Source organism: Homarus americanus, unplaced genomic scaffold (genome assembly GCF_018991925.1).
Source record: "Homarus americanus isolate GMGI-L3 unplaced genomic scaffold, GMGI_Hamer_2.0 scaffold18789, whole genome shotgun sequence".
Classification (NCBI taxonomy): Eukaryota; Metazoa; Arthropoda; class Malacostraca; order Decapoda; family Nephropidae; genus Homarus; species Homarus americanus.
Genome location: NW_024728725.1, coordinates 1025001 through 1040000, shown reverse-complemented (window position 1 = coordinate 1040000; position 15000 = coordinate 1025001). Strand labels below are relative to the sequence as shown.

The 15000-nt window shown below is 46.5% G+C and overlaps 1 protein-coding gene across 1 annotated transcript in view; it reads right to left on the bottom strand.

Annotated features, from left to right (window-relative positions):
* Positions 1–15000, bottom strand: part of LOC121866203 (lachesin-like) — a 46738-nt gene that overhangs the window by 18282 nt on the left and 13456 nt on the right. Inside the window, exons 3-4 of the mRNA XM_042365809.1 lie at positions 12852–13059; positions 8810–8980 (exon numbers count right to left, since the gene is read on the bottom strand). Of these exons, the coding sequence (XP_042221743.1) occupies positions 8810–8980; positions 12852–13059 (379 nt within the window). The remainder of the gene's footprint in view (positions 1–8809; positions 8981–12851; positions 13060–15000) is intronic.

Here is a 15000-nt window from a genome sequence, read left to right as displayed (position 1 = left end):
GCGCTAATTTAAACCATCTAAAGCGCTCCAATATAAACCATGACCTCAGCGCCGTATCAGATGTCACCGTATTTACATTTTTGCGACGTGTCATAACGGGAGAATGAGCCGTCATGGTGGACAGTAAAAATAATCATGGGGGAATACCTTTACCTGATTTCCCAAGAGGTCAGCGCCGCAACACAGCCTCCGGAAAAAAAAAACACCACCACCACACTGCCATTTAGTCATTTGTCCAACCGTGGCACCTGCGTTACCACTAGAGACTGCCGCCCCCTTTGCCACCCTCCGCCGCCCCACTACCACCCTCTATCCTCTACCGTCCCCCTCTCCCACCGATGATATCACCCCTGCCACTATCGCATCCACTATCGTCCCTACGGCCCATCGCCCTCTATTGCTGACATCACCTCTTATCTTCCGCCCATCACTGACATCATCCCTGTAAACATCCCTCCCCCCCTCCCTATCGCCCATCACCTGCCAACATCGCCCCCCCTGCAGCATCACCTGCCAACGGCATCCTCCTACATTTGACATCACCCATGCCAACATCGCCCCCCCTACAGCTGACATCACCTCTTATTGTCGCCCTACATTTTGACATCACCCCTGCCAACATCGCCCCCCCCCTACGGCTGACATCACCCCTGCCACCAATACTTTCCTCCATATATGTCCAAACCAATCACCCACCAGGAAATTTTGTCCACTTAAAGGCAATCAGAGCTTAGGGTGTATGTTTGTGATAATTATGCCAATCAGACCCACTGATCACACACACACACACACACCAAACACTCCCCACCCTCCCAAACACACACAAACAAGCACTCCCCATTCCTCCCAAACACACACTCTGACGCACTCATAAGACAATAAAATTTCAATAATGTGTTTGGCTCGAGTCGTCACACCTGAAGGATCTGTAAATAAAACTTACCTGCATTAATGAAACACCGATGCTTCGCCCCGCCGCTCTCTTCTCTATACCGAGTGACAAGGCCTTTATTAATTTACTAACTTGTATGTTTTAAAAGAAGGATAAGTGTGTGTGTGTGTGTGTGTGTGTGTGTGTGTGTGTGTGTGTGTGTGTGTGTGTGTGTGTGTGTGTGTTCTCAAATCCAATAACCCAACATATACCTATAAATAATTCTCATATACAACCTAAAACACACACACACACACACACACACACACACACACACACACACATTTACGAATAATTACATCATCACTCAGAGACCACACCCACCCACCTTATGACGTCACACGAGGGTTGTTAATAATCACCGTAAAATTAATGTAACAACAACAACAACAACAACAGGAGCAGCAGACACTCTACGCCAGCTTTTGTAATTAAAACATGTAATGGAAACAGACCGCTGTTAATGAAAGTGGTACGAAATATTGCTTCATATACTCAACATATGGTCCGGGTTTTTATTTGAAGGAAAAAAATATCAAAAGCGATGTTGATATTTTTTTTTATTGAATCTGTGTAAAAAAATGATAATTTACCTGAAGATTAATATATTTTGATGTAAATTTAATGAAATCTTGATTTAATCTAACCTATAATCTAACCAAAGCTATTACTACCATGACCTGACCTGACCTGACCTAACCTAACCTAACCTAAGCCCCCCAGGTAGCGTTAGAATAATTACTTAAATCTTCAGGTGAGATTTGAACCTGAGGGAGCCTAGAGAGGTGAGGGAGCCTAGAGAGGTGAGGGAGCCTAGTGAGGTGACGGAGCCTAGCGAGGTGAGGGAGTCAAGAGAGGTGAGGGAGCCTAGATAGATGAGGGAGCCTAGAGAGGTGAGGGAGCCCAGAGAGGTGAGGGAGCCTAGTGAGGTGAGGGAGCCTAGTGAGGTGAGGGAGCCTAGTGAGGTGAGGGAGCCTAGATAGATGAGGGAGCCTAGTGAGGTGAGGGAGCCTAGTGAGGTGAGGGAGCCTAGTGAGGTGAGGGAGCCTAGTGAGGTGAGGGAGCCAAGATAGATGAGGGAGCCTAGAGAGGTGAGGGAGCCTAGAGAGGTGAGACATGCTCTTTACCTCAACCATTCAACAGTATCTTGGAACCTATTATGTTTACAAGACCATAACAACGGTGAAGACAACAGGAAATATGGTTGGCAATAGAAGTTAACAGAAAAATACCATTAATAACAGAAGATAACAGAGTAAATAACGTTAACAGAGGCTAACAGATTAAAATACCATTCACAACAGAAGCTAATGGGGTAACAGCTAAGAACGGAATCACATTTAAATTCTAAAACGTCATTCTATTTTTTACTCATGACTAGCGGTTCATTTCCTTCCTGCGATTATCAAGGATTATTTGGGTTTAATGAGCGATTATGAAGGATTATATGGTTGTCGTATGCGATTATCAAGGATTATTTGGGTTTAATGTTCGATTATGAAGGATTATATGGTTGTCGTATGCGATTATCAAGGATTATTTGGGTTTAATGTGCGATTATCATGATTATTTGGGTTTAATGTTCGATTATGAAGGATTATATGGTTGTCGTATGCGATTATCAGGGATTATGTGGGTTAATGTGCGGTTATCATGAATTCTTTCGGAGTTGTGAGCGATAATTAAAAATTATTTGAGTGTCTAGAAATTGCCTAGTGATTATCATTGATTATTTGGTTACTCAGAATTAGGATGGCGATTATCTCTCTCTCTCTCTCTCTCTCTCTCTCTCTCTCTCTCTCTCTCTCTCTCTCTCTCTCCCTTAGCTAATACGAACAGAGAAAAATAAATGCGCCCATTGTATTGTGTAATTCAGATAATCTATATTTAAATTGACTTTAGTGTGTTTATAAACATGGCGCCTAATGTTTGTTTATTGAGATATTTAACAACACTACCCGGATATAATGTTTATGTAGAGGTTGTGTTTATACTAAGGGTTATGTAATGATGATAATGATAATAATAATGATAATAATAATAATAATAATAATATCTGCTCCTTCTTCCTAATTCCTCTCCTCTCTCTCTCCTCTCTCTCTCTCCTCTCTCTCTCTCTCTCTCTCTCTCTCTCTCTCTCTCTCTCTCTCTTCCCTGCACACCACAATTACTTCCTAACTTCGTTCCCCCTTCTTACCAAGTTCATAATTCTTTTTCTCCTACTTGACTCTGTATCTCCCTGTCTCTCTTACCTGTCTATCTTTACCACCGTCTCTCTGTCTCTCTGTACCACTGTCTCTCTGTCTCTTTTTACCTGTCTCTCTCTCTCTCTCTGGTCTCTGAATTCACAGTTGGCTACATTCGTTCCTCCACCTTTCCTTCAGCCTTCCTTTTCCCTTCCATCCCTCTCCCTTCCATCCCTTTTTATTCCTCTCTCCTCCTCCCTAATTCTCCTTCCATATCTCCTTCCTTCCTCCTACTTTCCTTCCAATTCATTTTACATCTCTTCCTTATTTTACTTCTCACCTCTCTTCCTCTCTCATCCTACCCTACCTCTTCCTCTCCTCTCCTTTCCTATCCTTCTTTCCCCTCCCATGCTCCTCCTATCCCACCCTTCACATCCTCCCCATCTTTCCCTTCCCATCGTCACGTCCCTTTCACCCGCCTAACTTTTCCACCAGGCGTCACAAGGGAGCCATTGACCCACGACTGTTACTTTTTCTGTGTGTGTATAAACTAAACACCTCAATCACTAGCAGACACGGCTAGAGCTTTGGGATAGTGGAATGGGGGTGTGGGAGGGTAGGGTAGGGGTGTGGGAGGGTGGGGTGGGGGTGTGGGAGGGTGGGATGGGGGTGTGGGATAGCCTGGGACGGGGTTATGATGCAGGGATGGAGATTTGGGGGATGGGTGTGGGTGGGAAGGAAGAGGAGGGAGGAGGAAGGAAGAGAGAGAGAGAGAGAATTACTCCCACCTCCTCGCTTCAATCCTGCCCCCCACCCACACCCCCCCCATGAGGGTCGTAAACCACCACGTCACTCAGCTTGCCCCACCTGACGACCCTCTCCTGACACCCAAAGTCCTCACGACCCCCTCCTGACGACGCCTCCTTGCTGACGACCCCCCGTGACACCTTAGATCTCACGACCTCCTTAACTCAACGACCTCCTCCTCCTACTCCTCCTCCTCCTCCTTCCTTCAGACGATTCTCCCTTCCTCTTGCCGATGTCACTTACCTCCTCTTCTCTTTTACTTCCTTACTTCCATTCCACTTTCCTATATATTTATCTATCTCTCATTCGCCCTCTGTCTAATTGTCTACCTGTCTCTCTCATTCACCTTCTGTCTGTCTCTCTTCCTGTCTGTCTGTCTGTCTCAATCACCCATCTGTACGTGATTCCTCAGACAATACTTACGATAGATTTTAATCCCCTCAAGATACCGGAATTCTGAAACGATCGTAAAATAGAAGCAGGTTGAGGCTCCCCCCCCTCCCTCTCTCCACCGCGCCCCCTCCTCTCTCTCCCTCCACCGCGCTCCCCCCCTCCCTCTCTCCACCGCGCTCCCCCTCCTCTCCACCGCGCCCCCCCTACCAGGCTGAAAACTTACGACAGCATCAGGAAGCCAGCGGAGGGTGGCACTATGTCACTGGGTGGTGGAGGAAGAGGAAGGGAATGAAGGCTATGGTGAGACCAGGTATGTGGGTGGGGAGGTTGGCAAGGTGGAATGGAGGAGATTGGGAGAGGTGGGGATGGAGTAAGGGGGGGAAGGAGGAGAGGTCAGAATAGGAGAGAGAGAGAGAGAGAGAGAGAGATATATAAACAACCACCGCGAAGACCCACAATAGGTCTTTCAAAGTCGAGGGTTTGTTCTCCTTACAAACACCTTTTATTCTTTCCCTTAAGACGGCACAACAGGTGTTAATAGGGACGGGTGGTATCTTTCTATCTATGTCTGTCTGTTTTTTCTCTATCTATCTGTCTCTTTTATATCTCTTTCTCTGTCTCTCCCTCTCAATACCCCATGTACCTATCTGTCTCTGTCTGTCTGTCTGTCTCTCTGTCTGTCTAAAGTGGGTATCATGATGTAGATGTAGGAGGATGTGAGTGGAAGTGGGAAGGAGGATGTGGAAGGGAAGGAGGATGTGGAAGGGAAGGAGGATGTGGAAGGGAAGGAGGATGTGGAAGGGAAGGAGGGAATGACGGAGGTGAAGGATGGCTGTGGAAGGAAGGTTATGGAGGGGAGGGTGTGAAGGGGAGGGTGTGGATGTGAAGGGGAGGGTGTGGATGTGGATGAAAGGTGTGGATAAGGACCAGGAGATGGAAGGGGTTGACTGGCTTTGTTCCAGGGGGGAAGCATCTAGTGTAGGAAGCTGGTTGTCATGGTAACCGGGGACGCTGATGCAGTCAGTTGCCAGAGGTCGCCGGCTGGGCTGTTTGATCCCCCCCTCCCCCCTCCCCCACCTTTCTCTGTCAACTTTTCTCCTGTGTCTTAATCTCCCCCTCTCTCTCTCTCTCACTCTCTCTCTCTCTCTCTCTCTCTCACGAAAAATAACAAACAAGTGACGGAAGAATTCGAACTGGTGTCTAATCTTTCCTCTCTTATGGGGGGAAAGGGGGGATAAAATGGAGACATGGGATGGGAGGAGATGGAGGTCAGGTCAGGTCAGGTCAGGTCAAATCAGGTCAAATCAGGTTACATATCATTACATAACTTGTCTTCTATCCCATTAAGGACCTCGCTCCCTGATCCCGTCTTAAAATATCCTAAAGACACACACACACATATATACAGTTCCTTTGACAATATGACGGGCGACCAACAGAGAGACTCACGGATCATTTATTTTGCTTCAGGAAATACACTACAGGTAAGAGAGGCTATGGCAGGCGAGTGTCAGAGGCAATCATTAATTTTTTTTCTATCTATGGGAAGTTAATAGTGTAGTGTGGTGTGGTGTGATGTCTTGGTGTGGTGTGGTGTGGTGTGGTGTGGTGTGGTGTGGTGTGGTGTGGTTTCTTGGTGTGGTGTAGTGTGGCATCTTGGTGTCAGATCTTTGGGGGTGTCACATTTTGGAGGGATATGACATCTTGGTGTTGTGACATCTTGGGTGGCGTGACATCTTGGGTGGTGTGATATCTTGGGTGGCGTGACATCTTGGGTGGTGTGACATCTTGGGTGGTGTGACATCTTAGTGGTGTGCCATTTTGGAGGGGGATGACATCTTGGAGGGGTATGACATCTTGGAGGGGTATGACATCTTGGAGGGGTATGACATCTTGGAGGGGTATGACATTTTGGAGGGGTATGACGTCTTGGAGGGGTATGACATCTTGGAGGGGTATGACATTTTGGAGGGGTATGACATCTTGGAGGGGTATGACGTCTTGGAGGGGTATGACATCTTGGAGGGGTATGAAATCTTAATGTATTGTTTTTCTGACTGTATGATCACAAATACTTCCTTAATTATAGCAGAAACAAAAGACGAAATTAAGAAACCAGGACCACTTAATATAATCTCAATATAATGCTATAATGAAGCCACCTATCCATTCCTTATAATTCACCTATGATATAAATGGTGATCTTTATAGTGATTTTTGTAATATTGATCTACACACACACACACACACACACACACACACACACACACACACACACACACACACACACACACACACACACACACACACACATACACACACACTACACAGACTATACCTTCATTTAAAACACAATTCGACATGCTAAATATTTCACAAACCAATTTAGTCTTTTAAGAGTTCTTCATAAATTCTCTTTCATCCAACTCAAAAGAAGAGCGAGAGAAGCGACAACACCAGAGTTTAATACAGTCACCCACCACAAAGGCACCCATTTTCTTTCATCTACCAATGGATTGTATTAAATATGTACACATTATACGGTATATATTTCAGCGCTATTCTACATTATACGGTATATATTTCAACGCTATTTTACATTATAAGGTATATATTTCAACGTTATTCTACATTATACGGTATACTTTTCAACGCTATTCTACATTATACAGTATATTTCAACGCTATTCTGCTGTACATTATACGGTACATATTTTTTTGCTATTTTACATTATACGGTATATATCAAAGTCACTTTACATTATACAATATGTCAGAGCCATTATACAATATATACATCGGTGTTATTTTTTTTCATTATTGAACAGGTAATTACAGGTGAAACGCTAACTAAAGGGATTTTTTTTTTAAATATAATAATGTAATCTATCAGGTACACTTGAAGGTTTTTGTGTGCGTGTGATGTAGCTTTGGGAGTGTAATTACATTTGGCGCGTTCTTTCCTCTGTGTAGGGTTGAGATGAGGGTGTTCAATTGGATGTTCAATGTGCAGGTGTTCAATTTGGAGGTGTTCAGTTTGGAGATGTTCAGTATGGAGGTGTTCAATGTGGAGTCGTTCAAATGGATGTTCAGTTTAGAGTCGTTCCATTGGGTGTTCAGTTTGGTGGTGTTTAATGAGGTGTTCAACTGTTCAATTTGGAGGTGTTCAGTTTGGAGGTGTTCAGTGTAGAGATGTTTAGATTGGAGGTGTTCAACTGGATGTTCAGTTTGGAGTCTTTCCATTAAGTGTTCAGTATAGAGATGATTAGTTTGGAGGTGTTCAACTGGGTGTTCAGTTTGGAAGTGTTCAATTTGGAGGGGTTTACATATATCCTCCTCCCTTTCTTCATTTTTCCATCCCTCCAAATCCTTCTCTAATTTTTCCACCTTTCTCTCTGTCTCTCTATTCACACCCCTCTCTTTGTCTTTCCACCCAATCTCTCTACCTCCTTCTCTCCTTCTCTCTCTCTCTCTCTCTCTCTCTCTCTCTCTCTCTCTCTCTCTCTCTCTCTCTCTCTCTACCACCCACCACATCACCTCAGGCTCAGATCATTAGTTCGCTACCTGTCGTTTTTGTCACGCGTCTTCACCCATTTTTCCCCAGCGTGGCGGAGTGCGGCGGCAAAGAAACGACTGATTAATGACATCCACACAAGCAACACGGGCCAAGTGAAATACCTAACCCACGCCAACAATACTGCTCTGAATATTATCTGGGATGCTGTTGTGGACTGTGGTATGAGGAAAGGAGGGGGTGGTCGTGGAAGGAGGGTGGGAAGGGGTGTGGATTTAGTGAAGGGGGGGAAGGGAAAGGGAGGATGGGAAGCAGGGTGTATTGAAGGTGTAAATCTCTCTCTCTCTCTCTCTCAAATCATAGGTGCCTGTATACGCCAACATATGCAGTATTGTGTTTCTCCTTCTCACTGATTTGATCTCTCACCTCTACAACGTCGATAAAACAGCACACCCATCTACCTGTTAGTGACTGCTTATTGCACCTTGTTGGTCTTTCTCGAGAATTAATAATAATAACAATAATAATAACGCCTCAGAATCTCTCTCTATAACTTCACATTAAAACATTACATATATAAAATTATTGCTTTCACAACCATCCACAACTCCAATTAATAGCCGCCAAACGTAATCAAGCGACTCGAGAAAAATCTAACATGTTATTCTCAAACTGTTCATACCTGTAACTTGAAAACTCAGGTAATCTACTTTTGTTATGACTTAGTTGAATATAATAATAACAACATCAAACCTTTCCGTCCCACACACACAAGATAAATAACAACGAAAAATATAATACAAGTAATGATTTGTATACCTGTATATTATGAAGAAAAAAACCAATAATATAATCAAGGGAATAATTTATATATCATCAGAGTAGCCATGACAACATTTCCCTCCTTCTCTTCACCGACAACAAAAACAAACAACAACAACAAACAAAGTGACAGGTATTAATTAATATGGCACTTACCTACGGCACCGCTGATACCATTGGCGGCATAGCGAATCCCAACGCCGTCCTCTCTCTTGAAGCGGATCTCAGGGGCTGGGTAACCCTCAGCACCACACCGTAACACCGCCTGGTCATCCTCTTGTACTTCTACGTCTGTACTTGTCTCCTCGTCCAGGATATTAGGCGGCACTGTAGAAGGGGGGAGGGGGGGCAGATGAGATGGTTTGGTTAGGTTAGGACTCGCATACATAAACACAGTTAAGAATAAAATATGCATACACACACACAGCCAACAACATTACACACACACACAGAATCAATCAACAACGAAAACAACATACAAAAACAACAGCCATCTCACACACACACACACACACACACACACACACACACACACACACACACACACACACACACACACACACACACGCGCTGAGAAATTGGCGCAATAAAATATTCTTTTTCTTTTGCGAGCGAAACCGTGTGTGTGTGTGTGTGTGTGTGTGATTCTTCTCTCTCTCTCTCTCTCTCTCTCTCTCTCTCTCTCTCTCTCACACACACAACTAGCAGCAGTCATTTGGTAGATGTGTAGCTAAAAGGTTTTCATCTTATATTATGTATATAAAAAACAATTGTATACCTTTTACATTATGTCTCTGTCTGCCTGTCTGTCTGTCTGTCTGCCTGCCTGTCTGTCTGTCTAAAAATATAGAGAGACGGACAACTAACTGGACACAAGGTAAACTTAGATAACACTCAGTTAAATTCGTTTAGGTTTTCATCAATTTAAGTTCGATTAGATTAAGTCTTGCCAAGGTTGTGTTTAGGTTAGGTTAGGGAAGGTTAGGTTAGGTTAGGGAAGGTTAGGTTAGGTTAGGGAAGGCTAGGTTAGGAAGGTTAGGTTAGGTTAGGAAGAAGTTAGGTTAGGGAAGGTTAGGTTAGGTTAGGGAAGGTAAGGGTTAGGGAAGGTTAGGTTAGGGAAGGTTAGGTTAGGGAAGGTTAGGTTAGGGAAGGTTAGGTTAGGGAAGATTAGGTTAGGGAAGATTAGGTTAGGTTAGGTTAGGTTAGGGAAGATTAGGTTAGGGAAGATTAGGTTAGGGAAGGTTAGGTTAGGGAAGATTAGGTTAGGTTAGGTTAGGGAAGATTAGGTTAGGTAGCATTTAGATTAGGATAGGTTAGGTTTGGTTAGGGAAGGGAAGGTTAGGGAAGGTTAGGGAGGAAAGGGGCGATGGTACAGCATAACTAAGGCGGTACGGTACAGCATAAGTAAGGCGGTACGGTACAGCATAACTAAGGCGGTACGGTACAGCATAACTAAGGCGGTACGGTACAGTGTAAAGAGGGACAGCTACACATCAGTTTGCAAAGGTAACGAAAGTTCTCCCTTTAAGGCGAGAGTTTGTAATAATTCATGTACTCTTTCGTCTGGTAATGCTTAGTGAAGGCCTCCCTCCCTCCCTCCCTCCCTCCCTCCCCTTCTGCACTCTCCCTCCCTCCCTCCCTCCCTCCCTCCCTCCCTCCTCCCCCCTGCACTCTCCTCCCTCCCCTTCTTCCCTCCCCTGTACTCTCCCTCCCTCCCTCCCTTCCTCCCTCTCCCCTGCAATTCTCCCTCCCTCCCTTCTTCCCTCCCCCTGCACTCTCCTCCCTCCCTCCCTCCCTCCCTCCTCCCTCCCTCCTCCTCCCTCCCTTCTTCCTTCCCCGTACTCTCTCCTCCCTCCTTCTTCTCCCCGTACTCTCCCTCCCTCCCTCCCTCCCCTCGTCCCTCCCTCCCTCCCTTCCTCCCTCCCTCGTGGCAGCCTCTCCTCCTCCCTTCTTCCTCCCTGTAATTTTTCCCTTCCCTTCCCCTTCTTCTCCTCCCTTGCTCTTCTCCTCTCCCTCTCCCTTCCATAGACTTCCCCTCTCTCCCTCCTTTCAGGATCCTTTTTCCTTTCACATTCCTCCATTCACCCTCCCTCCCTCACACCAGAACCCTCTTTTGCCTCAATTATTCATACCATGAGTTTGCATTACTTGAGGAGGGAGGGAGGGAGGGAGAGAGGGAAGGAGGGAGGAGGATGTAAGTAATGGAGGGACAGAGGGAGGGAAGGAGGTAGAGAGGGAGGGAAGGAGGGAAGGACGGAGGGAAGGAGGGAGGAGGATGTAAGTAATGGAGGGACAGAGGGAGGGAAGGAGGTAGAGAGGGAGGGAAGGAGGGAAGGACGGAGGGAGGGAGGGCAGGTGGATGGCAGAGTGATATATATTATGCAGTAGTAAGAACATACACAAATACACATACATACATACATAAATACAAGATCACACATGCAACATCTTCAGGACACTGAGAGCCGCATTACTTCAACCCTCGTTATATTTTGACCTTGTGATATGTTTAACGTTGTGATATTTTGACCCCCGTGATATTTTGACCCCATTGATATTTTGACCCCCGTGATATTTTGACCCCCGTGATATTTTGACCCCCGTGATATTTTGGACCCCGTGACATTTTGACCCCCGTGATATTTTGAACCCCATGATATTTTGACCCCCATCATATTTTGACCCCCATCATATTTTGACCCCCATCATATTTTAACCCCCGAGTAACATTTTAACCCCCATAACGTTCCAACCCCTGTAAAATAACTTCACGCATAAAATTCAAGCCCCCATAGCATTCCAACCTTCTATAAAATCCAGACACTCATAATATACCAACTCCTGTAAAATTTGGACCCCCATCACATTCCTATCCCCATAATCTTTCCACCTCATAAAATCTTAATCCCTTTTCCACATCATTATACTTCCCACCATAAGACACCCTAAACTCCATTACATACAACCTCCTGTCCCATCCCAACCCCCATCATAATCCAACACCCCATTATATTCCAACCCCCGTCAAATCTCAACCCCCCCCGTTACATTTTCACCCCCACCCCCTACCATCCCATCTCCTGCCACACACAACACGCTGGAGACGACCCGGGAGGTGATGGTGGTGGGACGGGTGACACCACAGCAGGAGGGGCGAGGCAATAAAGTTCCTCACATCTATCTCTTGGTGGACCACAAAAAAATACGCTTACTCAGGATTGCCGAGGACCCGGAAAACAAGACAAGAATCACTTTTACGAAATTTAACAATAGAAAGGTTATGTTGTGTGTGTGTGTGTGAGTGTGTGTGTGTGTGTGTGTGTGTGTGTGTGTGTGTGTGTGTGTGTGTGTGTGTTGATAAATTTAACTTATTTTATCATTGGGTTGTTAGTATGTTCATAACTAAAGAATAGGGTAGTTATCTCGAGGTTGTAAGTGTGTTGAAAATTTAACTATATAGACTAAGTTAAGGTTGTGAGTTTGTTGATGAGTTAATATTTAACATCTATGAGGTTTGAGTGTGTTGATCCCCCTCCTTGAGGAATACGGGCTTGAGGGAGGGAAGGAGGAGGGGAGGGGAGGGGAGGGGGAGGGGAGTAACACAAGCATAACACCCGCTGTTCAGAACTTCAATTTAGAGACGTATTGGCCGGGGTCCCTTGGGGAGGAGGGGCGGGGGAAATGGGGTGAGAGACGGTGGCGGGGTGAGGTCGGGTGAGGGGTGGGCAGGTGAGGGGTGGGGCAGAGTGAGGGGCGAGACGGGGTGAGGGGCGGGGCAGATCATGAAGGGAGGGGGTGAGGTTTACTGCCCCGGTTTCTTTCGTGTTTATGGTAATTTTAACACCGGGGAGCTAGGCGGAGGGGGGAGGTGTGGGGGGAGGGGGGTAGATCCATGGTTTTTCCCTCATGTGTTCCTTATGTGTGGTTGCGTTTCTCATATCTCTCTCTCTGTCTCTCTCAATGTTGGGACAGATCCAGTGCGTCTCTCAATTGCTAGAGGCTGACTTAGTACGTTCTTCCCCCAAAAATCTCCCCCATTTTACTATCCTCTCCCCATCTCCCCATTCCTCCACCCTCTTCCCAATCCCCCAGTCCTCCACACTTCTTCTCATTCCTCCACCCTCTTCTCCCCATACCTTCCACATCCTCCCTCCCTCACCTATCCCCCCAACCCTCTCCACTTTATGATAACACTCACCTACGACCTCCAGATAACCCTGCCTGGAGATAGGGGGGACAGTGTTGATCTGACAGAGGTAGTAGCCACGGTCAGCCAGGATCACGGTGTCCAGGTGCAGGAACCAGGTGCTGTTGTCGCTGTGGCTCACCCTGATGCGGTAGTTGCGGGAGATCATCGTGTTGGAGATGCTGAGGAGAGTCTGTGTGTCTGACTTCATCCACGCGATCTGTGCAGGGACATAAGGTAGAGGTGTTAGGGCATATAGGGTGTTAGGGGGCAAGATACAGGTGTTAGGACATAGGGAGACTTATATTAGGACATACGGGAGATAATAGGACATGGTACAGACAACTGGATGCTTCATGGGGAAACGTGTGAATTGATGGAACTGTTCAGTGGAGCCTACATGTTCCTCCCCCCTCTCCTCACTTCACCTCACCTCCACCATCCACCCCCAACCATTCCCATTATTCCTTCTACCATCACCATCACTTCACTACCACCATCACTTCACTACCACCACCATCACTCACCACCACCACCACCATCACCACCCCACCTTCACATCCAATTATCCGACGGCTGATGCAACATGAAAGCTTCGAGACGAGTTTTTGACGCCGAGAGTGTAAAAAAAAAAAAGTAAAAAAAAAGTAAAATAAAATATAGTCGTGGAAAAATAGATTTATATATAGAAAAAGTCAGCTGCTTAACTTTACTACAGCGACACCTTGAAAAATTCGCTGCCTCATTAAGGAAGGTTGAGGGGATATAATACTGTACAGGTGATGATGGTGACTTGTTGTGATGGTGATGGTGACTTGTTGTGATGGGTGTCTGGTGGTGATGGCGACTTGTTATGATGGGTGTCTGGTGGTGATGGTGACTTGTTATGATGGGTGTCTGGTGGTGATGGTGACTTGTTGTGATGGTGGTGATGGTGAGGAAAATGACGACGACAAAGACAACGACGAAGTAGAAGACGAAGAAGACGAGGAAGACGACGAAGATAAAGACAACAACGAAAAGGAAGGCAAAGAGGACGAGGAAGACGACATAGATGAAGACAACGACACTGACGAAGACGGCGAAGAGGACTAGCAAGAAGACGAAGACGAAGACAACGACGAAAAGGAAGACGAATAGGACGAGGAAGACGACATAGATGAAGACAACGACGAAGATGAAGACAGCGAAGAGGACTAGCAAGAAGACGAAGACGAAGACAACGACGAAAAGGAAGACGAATAGGACGAGGAAGACGACATAGATGAAGACAACGATACTGACGAAGACAGCGAAGAGGACGAGGAAAAAGACGAAGACGATGACAGAGAACTGACTAACACAAAAACAGCACGCCGACTTTAATGGCCGCTGGTTTAACTCTATAACTCCGAGGCTTCATTACACCATTAACGAAGCAAAAAGACCACCTAGTGTTTATGTGCTGATGACTTCCTGTGGCCTCTGATGACCTCCCATGGCCTCTTGTGATCTCTTGAGACTTCTTGTGACCTTCTGAGACCTCTGATTACCTGTTGTTATCCCCTGGATGACCTCCTGTGACTCCCGGTGACCTCCTAAGACCTCTTGCGGCCTCCTGTTACACATTGATGACCTCCTGTAACCTCAGATGACCCCCTGTTTACCCTCTCTTATGACCTCCTGTGGCTTCTGATGACCCCCTGTTATCGTCCGATGACCTCCTGTATCCTCTAGACCTCCTGAGACCTCTTGTCACCTCCAGTGAAATCTTGTGACCTCTTTTGACCTCCTAGGACCCCCTGACCCCTTAATGACCTCCTTTGACTTCCTGTGAGACCAAGTTTGTGGCGCCTCACTGTCTCCAACTAGTCTTGAGAGTGATGGAGGAGGAGGGGGAGGAGGGGAGGGAGGGGAGGAGGAGGAGGAGGGGAGGAGGGAGGAGGAGGAGGAGGAGGAGGAGGAGGAGGAGGAGGAGGAGGAGGAGGAGGAGGAGGAGGAGGAGGGGAGGAGGAGGAGGAGGAGGAGGAGGAGGAGGAGGAGGAGGAGGGGAGGGAGGAGGAGGGGGAGGGGAGGGGAGGGAGGAGGGGAGGGAGGAGGAGGGAGGAGGGAGGGGAGGAGGGGGAGGAGAGGAGGAGGAGGAGGAGGAGGAGGAGGAGGAGGGAGGAGGAGGAGGAGGAGG